The sequence below is a fragment of the Alosa alosa genome, chromosome 21, assembly GCF_017589495.1.
Source record: "Alosa alosa isolate M-15738 ecotype Scorff River chromosome 21, AALO_Geno_1.1, whole genome shotgun sequence".
NCBI lineage: Eukaryota > Metazoa > Chordata > Actinopteri > Clupeiformes > Clupeidae > Alosa > Alosa alosa.
Window position 1 is genome coordinate 12,590,864 of NC_063209.1, and position 12,748 is coordinate 12,603,611.

The 12,748-nt window shown below is 40.9% G+C and overlaps 1 protein-coding gene across 2 annotated transcripts; it reads left to right on the plus strand.

Moving 5' to 3' along the window:
- The first annotated feature begins 243 nt into the window (after positions 1-243).
- On the plus strand, positions 244-9,101 carry thoc3 (THO complex 3). 2 transcript variants are annotated; one of them, XM_048231381.1, is made up of 7 exons: positions 263-459; positions 983-1,139; positions 1,326-1,530; positions 3,663-3,824; positions 5,777-5,877; positions 7,558-7,656; positions 8,852-9,101. In XM_048231381.1, exons 1-7 carry the CDS (start codon positions 280-282, stop codon positions 8,893-8,895), a joined length of 948 nt encoding a protein of 315 aa, XP_048087338.1. In that variant the 5' UTR covers positions 263-279; the 3' UTR covers positions 8,896-9,101. The 2 variants fall into 2 exon arrangements, with proteins under 2 accessions (XP_048087339.1, XP_048087338.1); XM_048231382.1 differs by lacking the exon at positions 8,852-9,101 and having other exon boundaries at positions 244-459; positions 7,558-7,885.
- Positions 9,102-12,748: the final 3,647 nt, after the last annotated feature.

Genomic DNA, 12,748 nt, shown 5'->3' on the forward strand with positions numbered 1-12,748 from the left:
GAACGTCTGACTCAGTATTGGGTTTATTCTTTCTGAATCTCCTTACCTCCTTACCTGTGGCCAAGGTAAGATCACAGAATTAATTTTTTTGTTACTTTTTTTTGCATACATGATAATCAAATACGCATTCATGCTCCAATTTATGGACTATTCATGTAATTTATGGCAGCAAGCATGCGGAGAATGAAGTCAACACTCCGTGCCACTAGTGGGCAGTAAAATGTGCAACCGGCAAAATTAGTTATACAACGACAAAAAGTAGCAGAAGAAGAAACCAACATGGCGTCGCAGTACTACCAAGATATGCAAGAGAACTTTAAAAATAACAATAAAAGTCGTGAATTTCCAGCTCACAGTGCTAAAGTTCATTCAGTTGCTTGGAGTTGCGATGGCAGGAGACTTGCGTCAGGATCTTTCGACAAAACAGCGAGTGTATTCGTCTTGGAGAAAGACCGGCTGGTAAGTGGGTCCTCTCTAACGTTATACAGGCTTGTGTTCATAGCTCTTTGGTGCTGCTAGCCATCACACTTAACTTCCACAAAACATTCAGTTGATAAATGGCTTTGGTTGATTTAAAAAATGCCATTAATGCACTGCGGCATGTAGCCAGATGCTCAAGGTCACACAGAGGATTTTCATGTAAACTGCGTGTACAGGCTAGGTTAAATGACAGGCATGTTAACGTTAGCCACAGTGCATTCATGTGGATACTAATTTATGTGCTCAGTTAGCCAGAAAAAAATATTGTTACCAAGGGGGTTTAGGAAACACGGGTGTTTTGCCCCCTGGGTATGTACAATATTAGAATAATGAAAGGACAGTCTGGTACAAAACACATGATCATAATCCAAAGAGTGGTATGATGCATATATTTTCAGTGTATCTGATATGATTTAACATTATATTTGTGTATTCTAAAAGAATAATTATTTTCCTGTTTAATGCATTTCATAAATTAAACTCTCTGATGATGGCCCTACAGGTTAAGGAAAACAACTACAGGGGTCATGGAGATAGTGTAGATCAGCTGTGCTGGCACCCGACTAACCCAGATCTGTTTGTGACGGCCTCCGGAGACAAGACCATCAGGATCTGGGATGTCAGGACCACCAAATGCATTGCAACAGTCAGCACGAAAGGTTTGGCATTATTCATCATCAATATTATGTGTATAATATTCATAATCTCAATCATGTCAGTCTTTATTTTTGTACCTCTGATTTTGTAATGCCCAAGATAAATACCGGCTTCATTATGGCATAATTATTATCAATCATTATGATTATTTCAGTGATTTTTACAGCTGATGTTCACTTCTGCTTTAGGTGAAAATATAAACATATGTTGGAGCCCAGATGGACAGACCATCGCTGTCGGAAACAAAGATGATGTGGTCACTTTTATTGATGCAAAAACTCATCGGTCCAGAGCTGAAGAGCAGTTTAAGTTTGAGGTGAATGAAATCTCCTGGAACAATGACAACGATATGTTTTTCTTGACCAACGGAAGTGGCTGCATCAACATTTTAAGGTAAAAGTCTGTGAGTTTGGGGTAAACTATTATTGATTCACTAATCCCCTTCACACACTGCTTTCAAATATATATCTTTTTGCAGAGCAAAAGCATTCACTGATTCATATATACCCTATAAAACTGATCAAGGACTTATCAACAGGTAGAAAAAAAGTACTGAGCACTAGTGTTGCGCGGGCTGGATTATGACCCGCGGGTCGGGTGGGTGCGGGTGAGACTTCCAGGTAGGTAACGCGGGTTGTGGGTGGGTGGGGTCAAATTTGCTAGATAGCAACGTTCTGGGTTAACATATTCATTTGCATGTGCGGTAGGTTAAAGTGAGATTTCCCCCCTTCTGTTCCTCTCTCCTTCTCCGTCTCTGTCTCATATGCAGAGTTGATTGGATACAAAAATACCCCAATTGGAGGGGACAAAGCCTATACATACAGTGTTTCCCACAGAATAGAATTCCATTTGTGGTGGTTGGTTTGCAGAATTAACTTGAATGCAACAGTTTTTAACAAATTAGCACAGCGTGGTTATGATGCTAACCAGATTTAAGCACAGTTTAGTACAACCTGGAAAATCATTGTGTGGTGGTCAATGTTGATATTGTGGTGGGCCGCCACAAATATGTCAATGTATGGGAAACACTGACATATAATACAATTAAACAGTTGTGTGTTTCTAATTATCCAGATGATGGCCTAAATTAGCTTCTATTTCATAAAACACCTAACGTAAGCGAACGGATAACACTTAGATCCTAATCACGATTATCTGGCAATGTCCTTGCTGCTCAGCTCACTCTTGGATTAAAAAAAAAGAAGTTGCGTGAGTTATGTCCACAATGTTACCACACTCCACAGATGTTTACACTAGGGGGTATTTCACAAAACCTAGATTAAGGATTAAGCTGTGATTTTTTTGGTTATCCTGGATGAATTTAGCCTTGTCTTGGTTTCACAAAAGAGATGGCACATAAGTTACCATGGGGATTTATTCTCTGCACCTAGCCTGGTCCCGACCAGGCTAACAGCCAAGCTAAGTAATGGTAATTATGTTGTCTTATTGGTTCAGCTAGCTGTCATTCAAATCAGACCTCCGTGCTAATTTTTAAGGAGCTTTAATCCATTTATATACTATTTGCTAAATGTATTTGCTTGCAAAACAGAACAGATTGTCTGCCTACTACCATATGGTTATTATTTTAATTGTGATAGCCTTATAATTACTAACGTAGCCGTAGGTACTCGTTGTTTGCTTCTTTTGTTGATAGACGTTTGATGAATAGCCTATTGTAGTTGATTGGGAGTGGAGGGGCAAGTTTTCAAAGGTGTTTTCAAATATAATATTAAGGTATATCATATTATGTGCATCTTTGCAGTGGCAAGCGCTTTCTTAATGATGTTGCGTGCCGAGACAAGGATGCACTCACATGTGTAAATTTGCATTCAGTTGGTCTAACACGTCTACTCATGCTGTTTTACAGAAATAGCCATGATTCCCCATTCCAAAAAGTACAACTTTACTTCATTGTTAGTCTATATCAAAAGTAGTTGTTCACTCTGTGTGAATGACTCTATTTTCCGCATTTTTTTATTCCAACCGTGGGCACTTTGGAGCAGAAACGAGAATGTGCACACATCCTGAATGACTTACACCTGGCTTGACATAGTCGCTCCTACTCCAGACCAGATGACCAGACAACGCTATGTCAAACCTCGCTTTATCACTAATCTTGGATGTCTTAATTCTGCCTTTGTGAAATACCCCTCTGGTTTTATTAATTTGCGATTGCGATCTTGCAATCTAAGTTGCAGTTGTGCAGCCAAAATCATCCCGGTTTTCTTAATTTGCGATTGCGTTTTATGAGTGCTTTCTCTAAGCTTCAGTGGCTACATGATATTGATTTAACCACTTTAGGCCTACTTATCGTTGAAATTAGGAATTTGTGGGTCGGATTCCGGTCGATGTTAAATGCATATATTGTCGGGTCGGGTGGATTGGTTCTCTAAAATGGGTCGGTCGGGCGTGGGTTAAAAAAAACCTGACCCGCGCATCACTGCTGAGCGCCATTAGTTGTGGTGCTGTTTGTCTGAGCTGGTGCCTTCCTGCTCATCATGTCTCCATGTGTCTTCTGTCTGAAGCTACCCTGAGCTCAAGCCCATCCAGTCCATCAATGCCCATCCCTCCAACTGCATCTGCATCAAGTTCGACCCCACAGGGAAGTACTTCGCCACGGGCAGCGCAGATGCCCTCGTCAGCCTATGGGATGTGGAGGAGCTAGTGTGTGTGCGGTGCTTCTCACGGTGAGGAACTACACACTTTTTTTGTCCTTGACACTTCTGAGAGAGAGAGAGACAGACCGAGAGAGACAGACCGAGAGAGAGAGACAGAGAGAGAGACTTCTTCCATCAACTCTAACTCAACACACCAACATTTCTGTTTCTCTAACTACAACATTAAACATATTACCTTTACAAGTAACACACAGAGTTAGAGTACAATTAGGATGGGTAAAAAATTCATCCCCTTTGTTCAAGTGAAGAATAGTGTAAATGTGACCCTGCAAGGCGAAACCATTGCTAAAAGGTATTGCTAAAAGTATCGCTAAGATAACCGCATCCAAAGTTGGCATGGTTCTCCTGTCACCATACGCCAGCAGAGGAGAAAACCACCTTTTTTTAAAAATGCGCTACGTTAATGGAAAACTTCTCCTGGTCCGTAAAATGACGCTAGGAAGTTCGTGCTTTTGACCGTTCCTGCCCTGAAAGGCAAGTCTTTCACTTTTAATTTTCAGTTACATCTGCGAAGAACGATAGAGAGTTGACACATTGAGTAACGAGTAGGCTAATGAGTAAGTTTTAGCTCTACCGTAAAACCTTATAGCGGCATGGACAAATGGAATGACTGCTAATGTGTTGAATCTTAACCTAAATAAAGTCAGAGTTTAACAGTCAAAACGTATGTTTATCCGTGAAATTTGAAACAATATGAAAGTGTAGACTGTATACTGTCGAATAATGCTAAAACGTGAAAATCGACATTTTAACCCATACGTTTGTTTATCGTGGATTTTCTCAAAATAGCACTGTGCGAAAAACAACTGGTTTCGCCTTGCAGGGTTACAAATGTGTATAATGTAGGGCTGCAACTAACTTCCTTTTTTATAATAGAATAATCTGATGGGGATTTTCTTGATTAGTTGTTTGGGCGATAAACTATTAGAAAATTCAGAAAAAATGTTGATCAGTGTTTCCCAAAGCCCTTGATGATGTCCTCAGATGCCTTGTTTTCCCATAGAGAAAATATTCAGCTTTAAGAAGTTGGAATCCGAGAAATTAGGTTTTTATCTCTTAAGAAAATTACTTAAACCAATAAGTCGATTACCAAAATAGTGATTAATTCAATAGTTTACAAGTTATCGATTAACCCATTAATTTTTGCAGCCCTTGTATGTGTCAGTGAATAGCAAAGCCATGCCCTTGAAACTCTCTTGGAGAACATACATCCTTTAATCCCCCTCTAGCGATTCCCTTGACACGTTGTATTTTCATGTGGATCCTTCCTCAGCCATGCCTATATTGATGATTTATTGTTGATCACAGCAGGTACAGTTCCTTATGTGATGAATTGCTTGGCTGGTGCGAGAACTTTAAGTGGGTAGTCATCAAACTAAGTTATTGCTGCTCCAATAGTTTCGGAACAGCTTCCATAAATCATGCCATCTTTAGAGCTGTCCAAACAGGAAGGCTTTAAAAAGAGGTTTCAGGTGTATCATCATTTTATTGCCTATTCTGAGCTTCATTGTTTTTATGCGCATTAAGTGCAAGTTGATGATTGTTTCCATTGAAAGTGAGTCATGATGCCTTTATAGTTGCGTATGACGAATGATGGCTAGACAGCTGCTTCGAGCTGATTCTTGAAAAGTATGCTGGCAGAGACGCTAGCCCTGCTAAACGGTTTTGCATATGTTGCACTTTAGTTGTGTGAGGCCGATAGATAAGCCATAGATAAGACGTGTCAAAAATAGTGCTATGATCATGAGGAATAGGACTAGAGAATTTATAAAATCAACAGGCCCATCAAACACAATTTCAACAGCTGCCTATGCATTCATCACTGCACACTCATGGTTGTTTACATGTTAGAAAGTTCGTCTCTTCTCCTGAGAATGCCCCTGTGTAAGTGCTCCGAGGTTATTGATTGTTTTCCTCCCGTTCCCTCGTATTGATCCTGCTGTGATGTTGTGGTGCTGTAGACTGGACTGGCCGGTGCGAACCCTCAGCTTCAGCCACGATGGGAAGATGCTGGCCTCTGCGTCCGAGGACCACTTCATCGACATCGCTGAGGTGGAGACAGGTGAGAGGGGTGTGGGAGCGTGGACACGTGGGCGGCAGGTTCAACTCCGCTACAGCCCGTCTGTACAGACCCAAGCAAGGGCTTTCTTAGCGTGGACGGCTCTCAGAGCATGGACGGAGAGGGGAGTACTTCATTATGGAAATAGTAGTTGCCCTGAATATTTTTGTAGGTTTTGTTTTTCCACATTCTTTTTGTTAATGCATTTGAATGTGCAGTAAAAAAAAAAAGCATGCTGAAAGTTTCAAGCATGCTAAGAAGTGCTCACCTTTGTCCAGGGGGAGGGGAGGGGTAGTGTGGGCGGTGGGGGTTATAGGTCTAACTCAATGACCTTTTAAAAATCCAATACACTGAGTGTCAGTGAGAATGTGTGCCTATTTGTGTGAGTATGTGCACGCACATTCAAAAGACGGGCCTTGAGAAGAGCCTTAACACAATCCCACCCCAATGGCATGTTGCTTCAGGAGTGCACTGTTATCAATACACCTGAATATAGTGTAAATAAATACTCCAGTCTTAAGCCATGCTAGAAGTGTCCACCTTTGTCCAGTTTATTGAGGGCAAACTGCAGTTAACTAGGACTGGTGTGAAGGTCACAGGTTCTCAAGATTGATTGGTCAGTTTCACATTGGCTATAGGGAATGTCGGATCATGCTTTATGATTTCTGGTGAGGCTGCTTTCACCTTGTCAGTGAAAGGATCACTGAGCACTGTTGAGGACATAACCCTGAGCCAAAGAGACGACATATTGTGAGATATAGATGCAATTACTTTGTGTTGATATATTAAATTAGATGGTGGATGCTTTCACATAAATCGGATTAAGATGGTATTTTGTTTTGTAGGCAACCAGACAAATGTCTTGTGTGTCAAATCGATTCATACATAAGTATAAAATCCCATATTCATGGCAATTCAGTGCATCACAAACAGTGAACGTGTGTGTCTTTGCGTGAGTGCGCACATCTCATTGGGCACAGGGCATATAAAAGTGGTATATGGATGCTGAGATGGGAACCAAATCACTTGGGCCATGAAAATGAGAATATTAGATGGTTGTTTGGATTCTGTACACAAACTGCTTTATGTGATCAATGTTCCTGAGGCTATAGCCCTCTGTGGTACAGTCATTCTTTCCTTTCTTTAAAACAGGTTGTATGGCAGTAGTCACACACACTGGCATATGTATGGAAATATAAAAATGACATGCTTAACAATCAGTAATTTTCCAAAGCAATGGGCCCAGTGTATGACCTGATTATGTCTACCTTTTGTGCAAATATTTTGTCAGTTTCAAATGTTACTCTGTTTCGTCCATATCTCTATGATTTCAGAAAATGTGGCAAAATATGTACAAAAGGAACACCGAGTACAGACAGAAGGCTCAGTCTGTATCCGTACTGACCCCTGAGCGTAAATGAGCCTAAAGGGTTTCTGTCTGTGTGTGTGTGTGTGTGTGTGTGTGTGTGTGTGTGTGTGTGTGTGTGTGTGTGTGTGTACAGTAGCTGTGTACAGTTTCCTAAGGTTCTGTCAGACTGTGCCTGAATCTCCTTTAGAGTAGGGCTGTGAATACTATGTTTTCGGTGTGTTAAGTTTAATGTATAATTGTGTATGTATGTGTGTGTGTGTGTGTGTGTGTGTGTGTGTGTGTGTGTGTGTGTGTGTGTGTGTCTACTCCTGCAGGAGAGAAGCTGTGGGAGGTGCAGTGTGAGTCCCCCACGTTCACGGTGGCCTGGCACCCCAAGCGCCCCCTGCTGGCCTACGCGTGCGACGACAAGGAGGGCAAGTACGACAGCAACAGAGAAGCTGGCACTGTTAAGCTCTTTGGACTGCCCAATGACTCCTGAAGAATCAGCCATTTTTCCTCTCACTGTCACACACACACACACACACACACACCACACACACACCCCGAGTCAGCCCAAGTTAGAACAGAGGTCAGAGGAACAGAGTTGACCTCTCTCTCTCTCTCTCTCTCTCTCTCTCTCTCTCTGTCTCTCTCTGTTTCTCTGTATCTATCTCTCTTTTCTTTCTCTCTCTCTCTCTCTTTCTCTTTCTCTCTCTTTCTCTCTCTCTCTCTCTGTCTCTCTCTGTTTCTCTGTATCTATCTCTCTTTTCTTTCTCTCTCTCTTTCACACACACACACACTCACACTCACACACACACACACACACAGTACAAAAGAGTCTCCATTCTCTTGTGTGAATGTGGTCAGACTCCTTTATAAACAAACTGATCATTCACAACACACTCACATTTGTACATCCACGCAGTGGCATCGTATTACATAACTCTCCAAGGCCTTGGTTGGTACAACAGTGAGAGGCATGGATAACGACCCTGGCCAGTTATACGTTTACAGTGCATCAGCCATCACTGTACTGGTCTTGATCATTTTTATTATCCATTATTAATTCTGATTGGTCACTGTGCTGACATCACTCCCTTGTTGGCCTCTGCAGATTCAGTCATCTCTACAAAGAGCCCTCAGAGTGTTCTGTTGGGGGCTCTGTGTCTTATACAATTCCACTTTTACATGTCTGTTGTATGGTCTCTCATACTGTCTGTAGTCTACCTGTTAGAGTAAATCATGTATAGTTGAGAAGTCAGAGGATACAGTCGTGGTTGTATTTTGCAGTACAGACACAATTGATTTCCAAGTTCTTGCCAGTCCACCTCTTGTAAAGGATGATAACTTGGGAATGAAATGCTACTCTTGAAATATTTTTGTATATCTTGAATAACAGAGTAAATTGATCTCCCACTGCCCCACAAACACCCACCTTCTGCTAGTTTGGTCAGAATACATTTTGTTGTCAACATGAAACGTTTATCAGTTTATCAGATGGGGTTACAAGATGGGAACCAGTGCTTTGTAAGGGCCAAATGAAATTACTATGACTCATTGCACACTATTGAGGATGGTTGCCTATTCTTGATATTTTTTTTCTCCATTGTGTCCCCTTCTGCTGTTCAGTTCGACTAGTAGTAGTAGGACAGACCGTGCTGAGGCCAGAATAGTGGAGGTACATCAACAACCGAAAGGGTCCAATAAGGGATTGTCGTGTTCCCACTGATGACCTGCAGAGGGCGATATTGCATATTTTACTGGATTGTGTCCTCGGGCTACATTCCGTTGTGGTTCCCCTCTCAAAACAAAGGGGGAGTTGTAGAGCTTTGTTTTTACCTCTGGTGTTGTTTTTTTATATTAAAATGTGAAAACTGTGGATTATTTTTCTTTCTTATATGATGCTTTGTCTTGTCAGCTTTTTATCATTCCATAGCCCTCTGCCTGCCAATAGAGACGTCAACATATTGTTTTATTGAATTTTATAGTCTTTATTCTGGGCAGTAGGGTAATGGTATTGCAGTGTACCGCATCAATTCTCACACACACACACACACACACACTGGGGGTCTGTTGGAGTTTATTGTGAAGTCATTTCCTCCAGTAACACATTCTTGGGGGCCTGTGACACAAAGTAGGATTTTGGGGTTAGCTAACTTTGAGTTTAACCCTTAGTTGGATTTTCAGTGTCAATGGTTCACTTTTTTATCAGTTTACATTGCTATCGTAGCACCTAACCTCCACCTAACCATGTTATGTTCGAGATAATAGATCACTATGTACAACCCCAAAACAGAAAAAGTTGGGATGTTGTGTAAAATGCAAATAAAAACAGAATGTGATAATATACAAGTCTCGTAAACCCATATATAGTAGCAAGAAGGACATAGACAACATATCAATGTTGAAAATGAAAATTTGGACAATTTAATGAAAAATATCTGTTAATTTTTTATTTGATGCCATCAACATGTTTCAAAAAAAGTTGGGACGGGATCATGTTTACCACTGTGCTGCTTAACCTCTTCATTTAACAAAATTCTGTAAATGTTTAGGAACTGAGGAGACCATTTTTCTTAAGAGTTTTGAGAATGAAATGTTGACCCATTACTCCCCAATACAGGATTTCAGCTGCTCAACAGTATGGGGTATTCTTAGTCATGTTTTTCATTCCATTATGCATCTAATTTGACAAATCTGGACTGCAGACAGGCCATTGTAGCACCTGGACTCTTCCTCTATGGAGATACTATTTAGATATGTGCATAAATAATTTTGGCATTGTTTTCCTGAAATGTGCAAGGTCTTCCTTGGAATAGACATTGCCTGGATGGCAGTATATGTTGCTCAAAACCTGTATACATCATTCAGAATTAATTATGCTTTGCCAATGTGCAAGATGCCCATGCTGTAGGCACGAATGCTCCTCCACATCGTCATAGATGTTGGGTTTGGAACTGAGCACTAAAACAAGTTGGATACTTGGATAGGCCTTCTCCTCTTTAGCCCAGATGAGTCCATGATTTCCAAAAAGAATGGCAAATTTTAATTGGTCTAACCACAGGACCTTTCCATGTTACCTCAGTCCATTTTAAACAAGCTCAGGCCCAGATAAGATGGTGGTATTTTCTGTATCATGTCTCAGTATTTTTGAATTGAGTATCAAATTGTGCACATAGACAATGGTTATCAGAGGTTTTTCTGAGCCCATACAATGACAGGTCTGGAAACAGGTCTGGTGTTGATGCAGTGCCATCTGAGGTCCAAAAGACCACGGCCATCCAATTTGTTTTTCAGCTCTTTCCCTTTTTTGCAAAGATTTCTTTGTGTTCTCTGAATGTTTCAATAATATTATGTCCTGTAGATGATGAACTCCCTGAATACTTCACAATTTCATGTTAAGAAGCATTAAAATGGCATTGTTTCATCATTTGTGCACACAGGTTTACACAGAGTGATGAATAACCCTACATTTTTACTTCTAAGAGACCCTTCCTCTCTGGGATGCTCTTTTTCCTACCCAATCATGTTGCCAGTTATCCAAATTAGTTGTGAAACATTCCTTCTTTTGTTTTCTTTATTATTACAACACTTCCAGCATTTTGTTATCCCTGTCCCATCTTTATTTGAAACATGTTGCTGGTATCAAATTCAAAATCAACATATTTTTCCCATGAAATAGTCAAATTTCTCATGTTCAACATTTGATATGTTGTCTGTGTCCATTTTGCAACTAAATATGAGTTTAAGAGTTTTGCAGATTATTACATTTTGTTTTTATTCACATTTTACACAATGTCCCAACTTTTTCTGTTTTGGGGTTGTATAAAGCAGGGGTTCCCAAACTTTTCCTTGACAAGGCCCCCCAAATACCACTAGGTTCTGGCCAAGGACCCCTTGATGTGTTATTAAACCCATCGACAATACTACGGCAAATTTAAAAATACATTAAGCTAATCCTAATAATTATTTTAGCCACAAGCACTTTGTGATGGAGCATACAGTGTGTAAAATTACATTTGGGGCTTTCTGCTATATGAGAGCTATTACTCTACTATTATTCCCAGTCATTGCATGGAAAATAATGTTCAGATATGCGACAAATTATTATAATGGCATTGTATAACAACCCTCATAGTAATGGGTATATTTAACATTTTTCAAATGTATTTATTTGTTGCTTTTATTTTTCTTTCCAACTTGCTGAGGCCCCCCTGGCACCCCCTCGCGGCCCCCACTTTGAAAACCACTGGTATAAAGCACACCGTACTGACCAATTGATTGGTCAACATATATTGGAATCAGTTTGAAAATAGCATAACCAAAGATCCCCTGCATCTCGTTATTGGGAGGGTCTCTTGGGAAGGTTTTTTTTTTACAATTACGCTAATATTGATTTGCACGCCACTCAAATAGCCTGCATTTAGCCACCCAATTAATTTAATGGAATACACAGCTGTAATTATAGCCAGACCGACTTGTGCCTTTATTACAGGGCCGTGATATTTATGTAAGGAATAATGGACGACATTGTGGAATAAAAGCCTGTTAGCTTATGCATTTACACAGTATGGATTTTTTTGCCAGCTTTGCATTCCAGCTTTTTAATGTGACTATCTTGCTTTTAGCCTGAAATGTCCATTTATATATGTTTAGGTTCATCATTTATTCCTCTGTGGTGAATCCTAGTTTGCCATTGGTCATCTGGGGCCAAAAAAGACCATCACTGACCCTTCTACCCTGAATGTGTACACAGCTTGTTTGGGGAAACCTGTGGGCAGTACTATAGGGCAAGGCTATTGGCTTATCCTGGTGTCTTTAGGATCAATCACTGATCTCCAATACGATGCTGGGTCAAATATTCATCTTTTTAAAAAAGTGTCATTTTAGTGGGTGCTTCTAATGTTGCCTGAATAAACCAGTAAACCCACTTTGAAGTACAGCCCTCTGGGTTGACTTAACAAATTAATATTCCCTGTCATTGGGGGGCGCTGTGGTGCAAGCGGCAGTACGGTACCACATTTGGCTCTCAAGGTTCGATTCCGGCTTGTGGTCAGATCCCGATCCCACCCCATCTCTCTCCTACTTGCGTCCTGTCACTACACTGTCATATTGATTTAATGGCAAAACCCCAATAAGTATACTTTTAAAAAAAATCCCTGTCTTGACATTGTTCCTGCTGTGCTTTTGTTACGGCTCCCACACACAGTTGCGCTCCGTCAACGCATGCCAGTGGGTGTTCCCGATTATAGCTATGCAAATGACTTGAAGTATAACCGTAATTTGATTGGCTGGTGCCGTCTGTTGTTGTCCGTCGGTGCAGAAAAGGTCGAACTTCTTGACGCGAGCGACGGGAGCAACGCGATGCAACGGACCCACAATTCAGTTTGAAAATGGACGACGTAAGCCCATGTAAAGTGGACGGGATGCGTCTTCAGCACTGCACCGCACGCAACTGTGTGTGGGAGCCGTTGGGGTTTGTTAGACCAGTTAAGCAAAAGAGTACATGCTGAGGTCAACAGTAGT